We start from the raw sequence: 13,231 nt of genomic DNA on the forward strand, positions 1-13,231 counted from the left end.
CAATCCCTGCAAACCACCTACACACCCTCCCCCGCCAACCCAGACTACTCTCTATGAGTCTGTTTTTGTTTTGCTTATTAGTTCATTTTTTTTCTTAGATTCCTGATATGCTTGAAATCATATGGTACTTTTCTTTTTCCATCTGGCTTATTTACTTAGCATAATGCTTTCCAGGTCCATGCATGCTATTGCAAAGGGTCAAGTTTCCTTCTTTTTTAAAAATTTTTATTTTATTTTTTTAATCTTTATTAAAAGTATTACAGATGTCCCCCCCCCTTTTCCCCCCAAAATTTCCTTCTATTTTATGGCCAGGTAGTATTCCACTGTGTAGACGTACCACAGCTCTACTCATCTACTGATGGGCATTTGGACTGCTTCCATATTTTGGCTATTGTAAATAACATTGCAGTGAACATAGGAGTGCATATATCCTTTTGAATTAGTGTTTTGGGTTTCTTTGGATAAATTCCTAGAAGTAAAATCTCTGGGTCATAAGGCAGTTCCTTTTGTAAATTTTTTAGATAATTCCATACTGCTTTTCACAGTGGTGCAACAATCTGTTTTCCACCAACAGTGCCTGAGGGTTCCCCTTTGTCCACATCATAGCCAGCACTTGTTTGATAATTTATTGATGATAGCCATTTTGACAGGTGTGAGGTGATATCTCATTGTGGTTTTTGCCCATTGAGTATGATGTTACTGTGGGTTTGTCTTATATGACTTTTATTATGTTGAGGTATGTTGCCTCTATTCCCACTTTGCTGAGAGTTTTTATTATAAATGGGTGCTGGATTTTATCAAATGCTCTTTCTGTATTTACTGATATAATCATGTGGTTTTTGTCCTTCATTTTGTTTATGTGGTGTATCACCTTTACTGATTTGCAGGTGTTGTACCAGCCTTGCTTCTCCAGAATAAATTTCACTTGATCATGGTATATGATCTTTTTAATGTATTGCTGGATTTGATTTGCTAATATTTTGTTGAGGGTCTATTAGGGATATTGGCCTATAATTTCCTTTATTTTTTTTTGTAATGTCTTTATCTGGTTTTGGAATTAGGATAATGCTGGCCTCATAAAATGAGTTTGGGAGTCTTCCCGTGTCTTGAATTTTTTGGAATAGTTTGAGAAGGATTAATGTTAGCTCTTCTTTGAATGTTTGCAAAATTCACCTGTGAAACTATCCTGTTCAAGGTTTTTTTAATTACTGCTTCAATTTCACTAGTTGTAATTTATCTATTCAGATTCTCTGGTTCTTCCTAATTTAGATTTGGTAGATTGTGTGTTTCTAGGAATTCATCTACTTTGTCCAGATTGTCCAGTTTGTTGTCATTTATTTGTAGAAATTGTTTTAAGTGTTGAGAATTTAGATGTAAACAAAACAGACAAAAATCTGAGCTTATATTCTAGTGAAGGGATATGGGTAAACATATATTAAGAAATACCATGGAGAGCAACATTCTAGCTAAAGTAGTTGGGAGCGCCAAGTAAGGTGCTGGTCAGAGAAAACCTTATTAAAAAAGGTGCCATTTCAGTAAAGGCCTGAAGGATTTAGAGGAAGAGTGTTACAGGAGAGGAACAGCCAGGGCAATGATCCTGAGTCAAGAACATGTTTGATATTTAAAGGAGACCATTGTGTCTGGAGCAGAGTGAGTGAGGTGGCAGGAGAGTAGTCTGGGATGAGTCAGAAAGTTAGCCTGGCCATACCATATGAGGCCTCATCAGCGATTGTGGTAAGTTTGACTCTTATTCTGAATTATATAGAACCCATTGAAGAAAATGTCAGAGTGATATGATCTTACTCCATTTTAAGAGGATTATTGTGATTGCTATATAAATTAGACAAGGAAAGCAGAAGTGGAATTAGACCTATTCAGGAAGCTATTACAGTAATCCAGGAGAGAATCAAAAGGGCTTAGAATGGTTGCAAGTGGTTGTGATAAAGACTGTAGGAATTGGTCCAGTCTGGATGGGTTTTGAACATCAGATAGTTAGGACTGGAATGGATATGGCATTTGTGTGAGAAAAAGAGGATGACTCCCAAGCTTTGTGGCTTAGCATTAGTAAAAGTAGAATTGCCTCAAGTTGAGATGAGAAGAATATATAAGTAGCAGATTTTGAGGAGCAGGATTATTCAACAGCCTGGCTTTGGACATGTTAATTTCGAGATGTCTGCCTATTTGACATCTAAGAGATCCAGTAGGCTAGTTTCTTGAATTTAGAAGGAGCCTGGTCTGAAGATATAAAATAAGTAGTTGTCAGAATCTAAATTTAAAGTTATGAAGCTGAATGAAATCACTGAGGTCAAGAAAATATAGTTGGAAATTAGAGTGACAGAAAAATTGAAACCTGGGGCATTCCATTGTTAAAAGTGGATCGGATGAGTGTTGTATATAATGGAAGACAAGTTGAGAAAAATATTTCAAGGAGGAGGGAGTTATCACCAGGATCAAATGCTGCTGATAGATCAAGTATGATGAAGATTTAATTTAACTATAGCAGTCAGGACATAAGTGGCTCATGAAATCAGCATAACTACATAAACAATACATCAACTTGTTTAACTCCATCCTTCTCACCTCAGAATTAATACTTAAAAAACATTGATTCTTAGAACAGTCCATGAGATGGAAGTCAGTCTTTCACATTTATTGATATAAAATACTTTTTTTCCCCTTATAATTAGATTTTGTTTTTCTTCTTTTTTTTTTATTTCTGAGGACATTTTTGCATTTATCTTCCGATAGAGCGGAAGGGAGAGAAGGAGGAAGAGAGAGAGAGAAACATGATGTGAGAGAGACACGCCAAACCAGCCAGGCTGCTTTTGTTTTTCTATGCACCAAGTGAGCTTGTAATTCTTATTCATTGCTATGTAATTCCCTAGTAAGGTAAAATCCTAGAATGTGAACTTATTTAGCCACACTCAAACTATTTATTATTGATTGATTATGCCTCAAATTTCATGTTATTTGTTACTAATTAATTTTAATTTAGTTGTTTAATAAAGGAGATCCATTCTTTTAAAAACAGAAATATGTTGGTGAAGTGTTTAACATCGTAAGTCAACAATCAACGGCCAGACCAGGATGCATTATCGCATTAGATCCCATTACAAAACTTGTAAGTATTATTTTTCTGACCACTTAGCATTAGGTATAATATATATATATAGGTATAATAATATATATGTCAACTTACGTTGCTATTTATTTACATTCAGCAAGGCCGAAAAACCCAGCTGCTTCATGTTTTTCGAGAAGACTTCATTTTGAATAACCTTGAGAAGAAAAATATGGGAAAAGACAGAATATTATCTGATGAAGGTAAAGACGAATTTTTTATGCAATGAGAAATATTCTGTAGAGCAGTGGTTCTCAACCTTCCTAATGCCACAACTCTTTAATACAGTTCCTCATGTGGGCGTATCTGCATGTGGGCGGACCCTCCTGGAGACGGATAGAGGAGCAGTGTCTTGGTTCCTAAGATTATCCGAAATATGTGTTTTCCAATAGTTTTAGGCAATCCCGGTGAAAGGGTCATAGGTTGAGAACCGCTGCTGTAGAGTATGTTAAGTATTTAGCAAAGATAAATCGATACATTCTCTGAATTCATCAATTTAAACTTAAAATTTTCCTGTGTATGTTTATGGCATCATTTATCATAAATGTCAGTATCTTTTTATTTTTAACCAGGAAATACAAAAAATTGAAGGGGTTTGTCAATTATGTTCTTAAAAAAAGCATGATACAAATGTTTTTTGTAATTAAGCATTAGTGCTCTGGTAAATGGGGTCCTGCCCTAACAATTTGGATAATGTGGACACTATAATATTAAGCAGTAGCTTAAAATTTCAAGTTATAATTTAAACACCAAGTGTTATAATTAGTACCTTTATAATTAAACAGTTTTGAAAAATATTTAAATGCCTCCACTCAATAGTAACTGTTTATTTTGCCTAAAGGAAAACAGCAAAACAAAGCTAAAATCTCTTGGTTGTCAGTTTCAATTATAGTCAAATCAACCACAAAAATAACTTTTCTTATAAAGCAACCATGTTGTATGTATCTGTTGTTTTAAAAGTTAGTTATAAGCCTCAAGTAATATTAACTACATTTTTATTTGTTCCAGGTTATTTTTTTTACTTGTACATTGTTTCTTTATTCTACTTTGTTTCTATTTTCCTTTTCCTTTGACAAGTACTTCTTCGAGTTCTGCACTTTTATGTCTAATTTCTTTTTTTTTTTTTAAATCCTCACCTGAAGACATTTTTCCATTTCTTGTTCAGCTAGAGTACGAGGGAGAGAGAGGAAGAGAGAGAGAGACAGAAACATTGGTGTGAAAGAGACACATCGAGTGGTTGCCAGCCGCACGACCCAACCAGGGCCAGGGACAAACTGCAACCGAGGGCCCTGGCCGGTTTGGCTCAGCGGTTGGAGCGTCGGCCCGCGGTCCAGAGAGACCCGGGTTTGGTTCCCGCTAAGGGCACTTACCTCGGTTGCAGTTTGTCCCCGGCCCTGGTTGGTCGTGTGGGTGGCAGCCACTTGATGTGTACCTTCACATCGATGTTTCTCTCTCTCTCTTCCTCTCTCTCCCTCCCGCTCTATCTGAACAAAAAATGTCCTCGGGTGAGGATAAAAAAAAAAAACTGCAACCAAGGTATGTGCCCTTAGCAGGAACCGAACCCGGGTCTCTCTGGACCTCAGGCTGACGCTCTAACCGCTGAGCCAAACCGATCAGGGCTATGTCTAATTTCTTACCACTGCTTTCACTTAGTCTTCTATTATTTTCCCTGAGAATTTATGAACTGTGCAAAAACACAGTGATTTAGTAACTTCTAAATATAAATGATGGAAAGATGCTAAAAAATGGGAAATAAAGATGTCAGTTACAGGATAAAGGGTTATTTATATCAACAAAATGTTCCTTATTTTTCCTTTTTTATCTTAAAGTATTAATAAGAATCTTAGTATTGTTAACAATCCAACTCTGTTTAAGACTTTTTGAAGAAATTCCTTTAAGGAATTTAAGGTTGAGTTTTTCTATGATCTTCATCTGTTCTAGCATTTTCTATGATACTTCAATTTTTAACTTTTTTTCTCTTTAGGATTATTTCTTCTAGTTTTAAAAAAATATTCGGGGAATTCTTACTTTTACTCAAAAATGATTATCTTTATTATCCGAGTTTTACAGAATATACCCAAGGAATTATATTTTCATCTTATTTTGCTTTAATGTCAAGAGAAGAAATGTTTTAGAGATGTTTTAATTATTGGGATATTCTTTCTTATGGTTAAATCTTCAGAAACAGATTTATTTCTGTTGGGTTTTTGTTGTTGTTATTGTTATAATCCCTTATTCTTTCCTTTCTCTTAATTCTTGTAATTTAAATGCTTAGCTCACCCAGAACACATTACCAGTCACCTTTTCATTTCATCTCTTAAGATATTTAATGTTACCTTTTCTTTCCTGGTGTTCCTTTGAAAACTTTCCTTTTTTCTATGCAAATTTAAAAGGACAAAATGATTGCACTCTAACAATGTTTGCTTTCTGATTTTTTTATATGTTCTGTGATTTTTTGTAGTTTCTATAATGTAATTTTCTATACATAATTTTGTGCATAATGAAAATAAGAAAAATTTGGTTTAAAATCTAATATTTTTTAAGGTTGTTTTTTTTTTTTTTTTCAGGCAATAGTGAACTACTACTGGTTTTATGATGTATTTTTGATAGATGCATGTTTTAGTTTATTTTAAGCAACTTATGTGCTGCTTAAATTTTGTAGTTTTGACTTAAAAATTGTTCCTGAATAGTATGTTGGATAATGAATACTTTATATATTGGTTCTTAGATAAACATCATTATGATATGTTGACTTTAAGTACCTATCATATAGTTCCTGTCTGTTCAGAAATTTTCTACTTACTATGGTCTAATCTATATGAACATTGTATTAATGATAACTGTAAGATGTGATTTTTAAGCATGTCAATTCAAAAATTAAATTTAAGTTAATATAAATTCATGTTATAAATAAGTTGATTCTATTCTATAATTCCATTTTGTATTTAGAACTGTAGATAAGAGTTATGATTTGTTTTTTTCAGTTATTTTAACTTGTTATATTTAATAAGTTGTCTCACTTATCCATATTGATAGTGAAAAATATTATTGATACCAACAGGCAGCTCACCTAATGGATTTTCTGAAAAATTCTACCTAATTGTAATAGAGTGCACTCAAGACAACCGTTCATTGTTACACATGTGGAATTTACATTTAAAGTCCACTCCTGTTTCATTGGGTGAGTCTTTTTTAACTTTAGGCTTAAATTAACAAATTACATATGATTAGATAGTTCAGTACATATTTTTTAAATTTATTTTTATTGTTGAAAGGATTATAGATGTCCCCCCATTTTTCCCCATTAACCCCCTCTTACTCCCCCACCACCACCTTCACCACACTATTGTCTGTGTCCGTGGGTTATGCATATATGCATATAAATTCTTTGGTTAATCTCTCCCTTGCCCCCCCTTCAGTGCATATTTCTTAAGCTATTCTTATTGAGTAGTGATAATATAGTTTATTCAGTTAATTAAAAAAGCAAGTGATTTTTCTGATTTTCTTGTTATAAAGAATCATATTAATATGTTTACTTTTTAAATCTTTTATAAGACAGCTTTGAGTTATGAAATGTAGCAATCAAAATTTTTATAGGGTTTCCCCTAAACCACCCAGTTTTTTGTTCTTTTTATATGTTTTATAGATGAAAAAGTAGATACAAAAATATCTGAAGCAGTTTGGCAGCCAGAAGAACATTATTATTCTTCTCCAGAGAAGATCCTATCTCCCTTCTCACAGAAGTACCAGGCTTGCAGAGCAAATCTCCAGAGTACCAGCAAGTTGACTCTGTCTTCAGAAATAGTTTATAGCCAAGAGTTGCATTTGCCAGAAGGAGTTGAGATAATAAGTGTTAAGCCATCAGCAGGTTTGTAAATTTTTTGAAAAAAGGCTAATTAAACTTTGTAATTCATGAGTGTTTACTAGGTATTTAAATACAGATGCACCCTGGCCGGTTTGGCTCAGCGGTGGGAGCATCGGCCTGCAGACCAGAGAGTCCCGGGTTCGGTTCCCACTAGGGGCACGTATCAAGAAAAAAGGGCCACTACTACTTTTTAAATCTACTTAAAAGCAGAGTGGAATGAATACCTTTAAGTACATTAAATTGAAAACTTAAATTTCTCATTGTTTTCAAATTGCTTTAACTTTGTCAGACAGTTGTATTCTTAAATGTTGATTTATAAAACATTCTCATTATCCTGTTATAAAAACAAAGTGAAAGTCTCTAGGGCAGAGATAATAACTGCACCTTATTTGCCAACTTTGATAATATTGGTAATGCTGCCTGGAGCTGTGTGCTGTGAAGGATTGATCATGAGTGTATCGTTTCTGATATATATTTATTATCTTTATCTTAGGGCAGTGCAGTGGTTCTCAAAATGTGATCCCCAGACTAGCAGCATCACCATTACCTGGGAACTTGCTGGAAATAAAAATTCTTGGGCTTCATCTTAGACTTACTGAATCATAAACTCTGGGGTCTGTTTTAACAGCCTTCCAGGTGATTCTAATGCACACAAAAGAACCACTGTTCTAGGATATCAAGAAAACCAAGATAAAATCCAATTTCTTATTGCTCAGTTCTTTCATTTTCATAGTCAAAATATGGGTTTTGGTCTTTTCTACTTCTCTCACTTATTTTCACTGATTACTTTGAATGCTTTTCAGGTGCCACCTTATCAGACACTTAATCTTTTCTAGTTGAAGTTAGCAGGAGTAAGGTATTAACAGTGTTCTGATAACATTTGCATTCTACTTCTTTATATATTTATATATATATATTTTTTAATTTTAATATTTTGTGAATCCTCTGCTGAGGATATTTTTCTATGATTTCTAGATAGACGGGCGGGGGGGAGGGAGAAAGAGAAAGAGAGAAACACATCGATGTGAAAGAGACACATGGATTAGTTGCCTCCCTTATGACCCTGACCAGGGCCAGGGATCAAACCTGCAATTCAGCTACGTGTCCTTGACTGGGATTCGAACCCACCACTCTTCTGTCAGTGGGCTGATGATGCTCTAACTGCTGAGCAAACCCAGCCAGGGCTTCTTTGTATATTTTAATAAAAGAGAGATCAATGCAAGGACAGTGGAAGTTTGAAAAAGTATAACTCTTGCATTGACACACTTTTAAGAGCTACTATCTTTAGCCAGACAATTTGATCTTCACTACTGAATTCCAATGAAAATAATATGGCAAGTGCAAGATAAACTGAAGATGTTTCTGAAAACAACACTCTTACTTATTTTGATTCCAGTTGAGTGTGGAGGAAAAACAGAAGTTCTAGGGAAAAAGAAGAAATTTGCTTTGTTTGGCAAAACTAATAAATGGTACAGTAGTCCCCCCTTAACCTGGGGGATAAAATCGAAATCTCCCAGTAGATGCCTAAAACTAAGACAGTACCGAACCCTAGATATATACTGTTTGTTCCTAGACATACACACCTTTTCACTGAAAGGAAGCACTTTATGGCTTCTCTTTGGGTTATTTGAAAATTCAGATCCCTACTCTTATGCCTTTGGGCCATTATTAAGTAAAATAAGGGTTACTTGAACACAAGCATTGCGATATTGTAACAGTTGATCTGATATCTGGCATGGCTACTAAGTGACTAAAAGCCTGGTAACATATACAGTGTCCATAACACTGGACAAAGAGATGATTCATGTTCTAGGAGGGACAAAACTGGACAGCTTGAGATTTCAACACGCTACTCTGAACAGCATGCAATTTAAAACTTATAAATTGTTTATTTCTGGAGTTTTCAATTTAATATTCTCAGATCTCATTTGACTGCTGGTATTGAAACCATGGAGAGTGAACTACAGATGACAGGAGACTACTGTAAAAGTTTTTACCTAGTCTTAAGAATTTTTTTTTTAGTGAAGACTATTGGAAAGGGTGAGCTCTTTATTCTCTGTACAGCTCAGAGAAACCAATGGACAATGCTAATTGTATCCTTTTACAATATTACTATGTCCCTTGAGGACTTTATTTTTTAAAAAAGAACATCTTACAATTATGTTGAAATGGGCTTTTAAAATATGATAAATGTTCTTTATAACATTTCTTATAATTAGTAGTTGAATATTTTAGGACACGGATTGGCAAACTATGGGCCACCTACCTGTTTGGTAAATAAGTTTGAGTGGAACACAGCCACACCTATTTGTTTACTTTTGTGTACAGCTACTTTTGTTCTATAGTGGCAGAGTTGAGTAGTTGCAACAGGGACCTTGTGGCTAGCAAAGCCCCAAATAGTTTTTACTATCTGGCCCTTTAAGAAAAAGTTCGTCAAACCCTGGTTTAGGAAGTTAAGAGTGTATGATTACATTAAGCCCAAGAAAACATTATGTCCCACTTAGGAATCGTCTCAGCATTAGTTATATCAACTATTCTTCAATCTCATTGAGGGCCCATTTAGTATTTAGGTAAGCATGGCCCTTTTACAAAATTGTACTGAAAAACATTAAAGAGAAGGAACCAATGAATGTTGACAAGTTTTTAAAACTGTGTTGATATCTTTAAAATAAGATTTACTATAATATGTAAAACTAGCAAAGAGTTATGGACTAAAATTCTGCTTTAGTCTAGCTATTTGGTTTAGACATAAGACAGTTAACACATTTAGTTAAGGGTTTTTACCTATAAAATGTAGGAATTGAACTAAATTCTTTCAGAATTCTTTCAGCTCTAGGTTTTAGTAATACTGTTCTTTTTGCATACTTTTTGTTGTCATTAAAAGCTTTTTATTGATCTTATTGACCCTTAAACTAAATATAGACTGTTGTGTTGTTAACACTAGTTCTACAAAAGACTGAAACCTTTAGTACATGAAAATAAAAATATTTAACCCAATTTGATGTTTTTTTAACGCATTATTTTTATTTTAGGTCATCTGAGTTCTTCTTCCATATACCCCATATGCAGTGCTCCGTATTTGTTGGCAACTTCATGTTCAGATGAGAAAGTTAGATTCTGGAGATGCAGAGTAACAGATGGAGAATCTGCCACATCAAATAATGGAAAAATGGATCTTGTATACATTTGGGAGGAATGGCCGTTACTTATTGAAGATGGACTTCAGAGCAGTAGTAGTATAACTGTACCTGGTAGGCCTATAGAAGTTAGCTGTGCACACACAAATCGTTTAGCAGTAGCATATAAGCAGCCTGCATCTAATAGTAGATCTTCTCAGGATTTTGTGATGCATGTAAGTATTTTTGAATGTGAGTCTACAGGAGGTTCATGTTGGGTCCTTGAGCAGACAATTCATTTAGATGAGTTAAATACAGTGTTGGATTCTGGCATTAGTATTGATAGCAATTTAGTGGCCTATAATAAGCAAGAGGTATATTTATCCAGTAAAGAAAGTGTAACATCAAACATAAAGCATTTAGTTCACTTAGATTGGATGTCTAGGGAAGATGGTTCTCATATCTTGACTGTAGGAATTGGATCAAAACTTTTTATGTATGGACCCCTGGCTGGCAAGGTACAAGAACAGACTGGTAAGGAAAGCCTGGCATTTCCCCTCTGGGAGAGTACTAAAGTTGTGCCTCTTTCTAAATTTGTACTATTACGAAGTGTGAATTTGGTTTCTTCTGTAGAAGGCTTTCCACCTTTTCCAGTTTCTTTATCATGGGTTCGGGATGGCATCCTGGTAGTAGGAATGGATTGTGAGATGCATGTATATTCCCAGTGGCAGCCATCTTCTAAACAAGAACCTGCTATAACAGATTCATACAGTGGAAGCACTCCATCTGTAATAAGTTTAATGAAACAGAGTAACTCATCAAGTTCTGGATTACATCCTCCAAAGAAAACTCTGACTCGATCCATGACCAGTCTTGCACAGAAAATCTGTGGAAAGAAAACTGCATTTGATCCTTCTGTGGATATGGAAGATTCAGGTCTTTTTGAAGCAGCTCATGTTCTTTCTCCAACTTTACCTCAGTATCATCCATTGCAGCTTTTGGAACTCATGGATCTTGGCAAAGTTCGAAGAGCAAAGGCCATCTTGTCACATCTTGTCAAGTGCATTGCTGGAGAAGTTGTGGCTCTGAATGAAGCTGAATCCAGTCACGAGCGCCGCCTTAGGTCTCTCACCATCAGTGCCAGTGGAAGCACCACCAGAGACCCCCAGGCATTCAACAAGAGTGAAAATACTGATTACACAGAAATAGATTCCGTTCCTCCACTTCCTTTATATGCCTTACTTGCAGCAGATGATGATGGCTATTACTTATCTTTGGAAAAATCTAGTAATCAAAGTACCTTAAATAACTCAAACCAGTTATCAAACGAAAGTTATGAGGAGCTGTTTCAGACCTCAACTTTAATTACTGATAGTAATGTGTTAGAGACAGATGAAGAAAATACAAAGCCTAGGGTTATTGACCTTTCACAATACAGCCCAACTTACTTTGGTCCTGAGCACGCTCAGGTTCTTTCTGGCCACTTACTTCATTCTAGTTTACCAGGACTCAGCAGGATGGAGCAGATGTCTCTGATGGCCTTAGCAGATACAATTGCAACTACCAGCACTGATATTGGAGAAAGTAGAGACAGAAACCAAGGTAAAACTAAATTGGGTACAGGGATCAGGGGAAAAACTAGTGATATTTTGACTTAATTTCACAGAAAATCTAAAGTACTTTTTATAAAAATGATGGTCACGGTGGTTTTTTAATCATCATTGATGACTTCACAATAGTTTTAACTTGAATATATGCTGTTCCATAAATCATAATACTCTGAAATAGAATTTGAAATAGAAATTGTACAAATATTCATTATGCCAAGTCATTTTTAATTTTTACCTAATTGCTTAATAATGTCAAAGATCCAACTGAATCTTTTGAGTTTAGCAAAATTTAACACTCATTAAATAATAACTTTAGATACGTCAAAATGTGATTTCCGCTTTAATTTTTCTCATGTTGTGATAATTCGCTGTTAGCTTTTAAAATATTGAGGTTTCTTTTAAAAATTACCATTAATATACACTCCTACCTAGAATACAAAAATAAGCATAATAAAATTGGGTCTATTTCTCACCTGAAAAGCATTTTTTTTTCCTTCTTAATCTCCTGAGTTACGAACAAATTTGAATGTAGAATTTCCATCAAATCTCAAAGAATGAAATAAAAAAGTCCAGCTAGGTGTACCAAAGAGAGATTAGTAAGCTACACCCTTGAACTATGCTTGAAAGGAAAATGTGGGGTAAAGTTAAGAAAATAATAATAAAATTTTTAATTAAAAAAAAATTGGTCATGAATTTTGACACTTTTACTTTAAGAATTATTACTAGTAGATATTTTTGATGTAAATATATTATAGGTGTTTTATGTCTTTAATTGTTTAAAGTAAAAAGCAGGCTTTCCCACTGTGTAACTATTTCTTTCAGTATTAGCAGCTTATTATTGGGGCGGATATATGACTTGAATCAGTATGGGAAATACTGTAACATACACCACAGAGAAGGTTAAACTGTTTTAAAATTTAGTCACATTTTAATTTAAGTCCGATTCAGATCAGAGGATGTCTGATTATAAAAAATGTCACAGACCCTGAATCAGTTTGTTTTCTTCTTTATTATTTTTCAAAATATTTAACTATATTTCTTCTTTCTGTAATATATAATTGTATAGAAAACATACTAGAAATATTTAGACTGGTAACTTTTTTCAGTATCAGATATTTTATCTCTGTATTTGGTGCTGTGCTGCTTGCCAGAATTATTAGCGTTTACTTGTGTTTCTCTAATGAAATGTTATTTCACAAATATAAGTAAATTTTTTTCCTTTTTTATAGGTGGAGAAACTCTTGATGAATGTGGGTTAAAATTTCTTTTGGCTGTTCGGCTTCATACTTTTCTTACAACTTCCCTTCCAGCTTATCGAGCTCAACTCCTTCACCAAGGTGATTTTGGTAGTAATCTATTAAAAAGAAGTAAGGCTAGCCCTGGCTGGTTTGGCTCCACAGTTAGAGCGTTGGCCTGCAGTCCAGAGAGACCCGGGTTTGGTTCCCATACCTCGTACCTCGGCTGCTGTTTGTCCCTGGCCCTGGTTCGGTTGTGTGGGTGGCAGCCACTTGATGTGTCT

General features: G+C 34.7%; 1 protein-coding gene across 16 annotated transcripts in view; it reads left to right on the top strand.

Moving 5' to 3' along the window:
* The window catches only part of DMXL1 (Dmx like 1), a 166,408-nt gene that overhangs the window by 56,181 nt on the left and 96,996 nt on the right, over window positions 1–13,231 (top strand). For all 16 annotated transcript variants that reach the window (XR_004961739.1, XR_004961738.1, XM_036280413.1 and 13 more), the window contains 6 exons: window positions 3,032–3,121; window positions 3,222–3,324; window positions 6,183–6,302; window positions 6,768–6,989; window positions 10,019–11,704; window positions 12,942–13,049. Coding sequence is in view for 14 of the 16 variants with exons in the window: in XM_036280413.1 (XP_036136306.1) it covers window positions 3,032–3,121; window positions 3,222–3,324; window positions 6,183–6,302; window positions 6,768–6,989; window positions 10,019–11,704; window positions 12,942–13,049 (2,329 nt within the window). In the remaining 2 variants the exon portion in view is untranslated. The remainder of the gene's footprint in view (window positions 1–3,031; window positions 3,122–3,221; window positions 3,325–6,182; window positions 6,303–6,767; window positions 6,990–10,018; window positions 11,705–12,941; window positions 13,050–13,231) is intronic.

Source organism: Molossus molossus, unplaced genomic scaffold (genome assembly GCF_014108415.1).
Source record: "Molossus molossus isolate mMolMol1 unplaced genomic scaffold, mMolMol1.p scaffold_m16_p_3, whole genome shotgun sequence".
Taxonomy (NCBI): domain Eukaryota; kingdom Metazoa; phylum Chordata; class Mammalia; order Chiroptera; family Molossidae; genus Molossus; species Molossus molossus.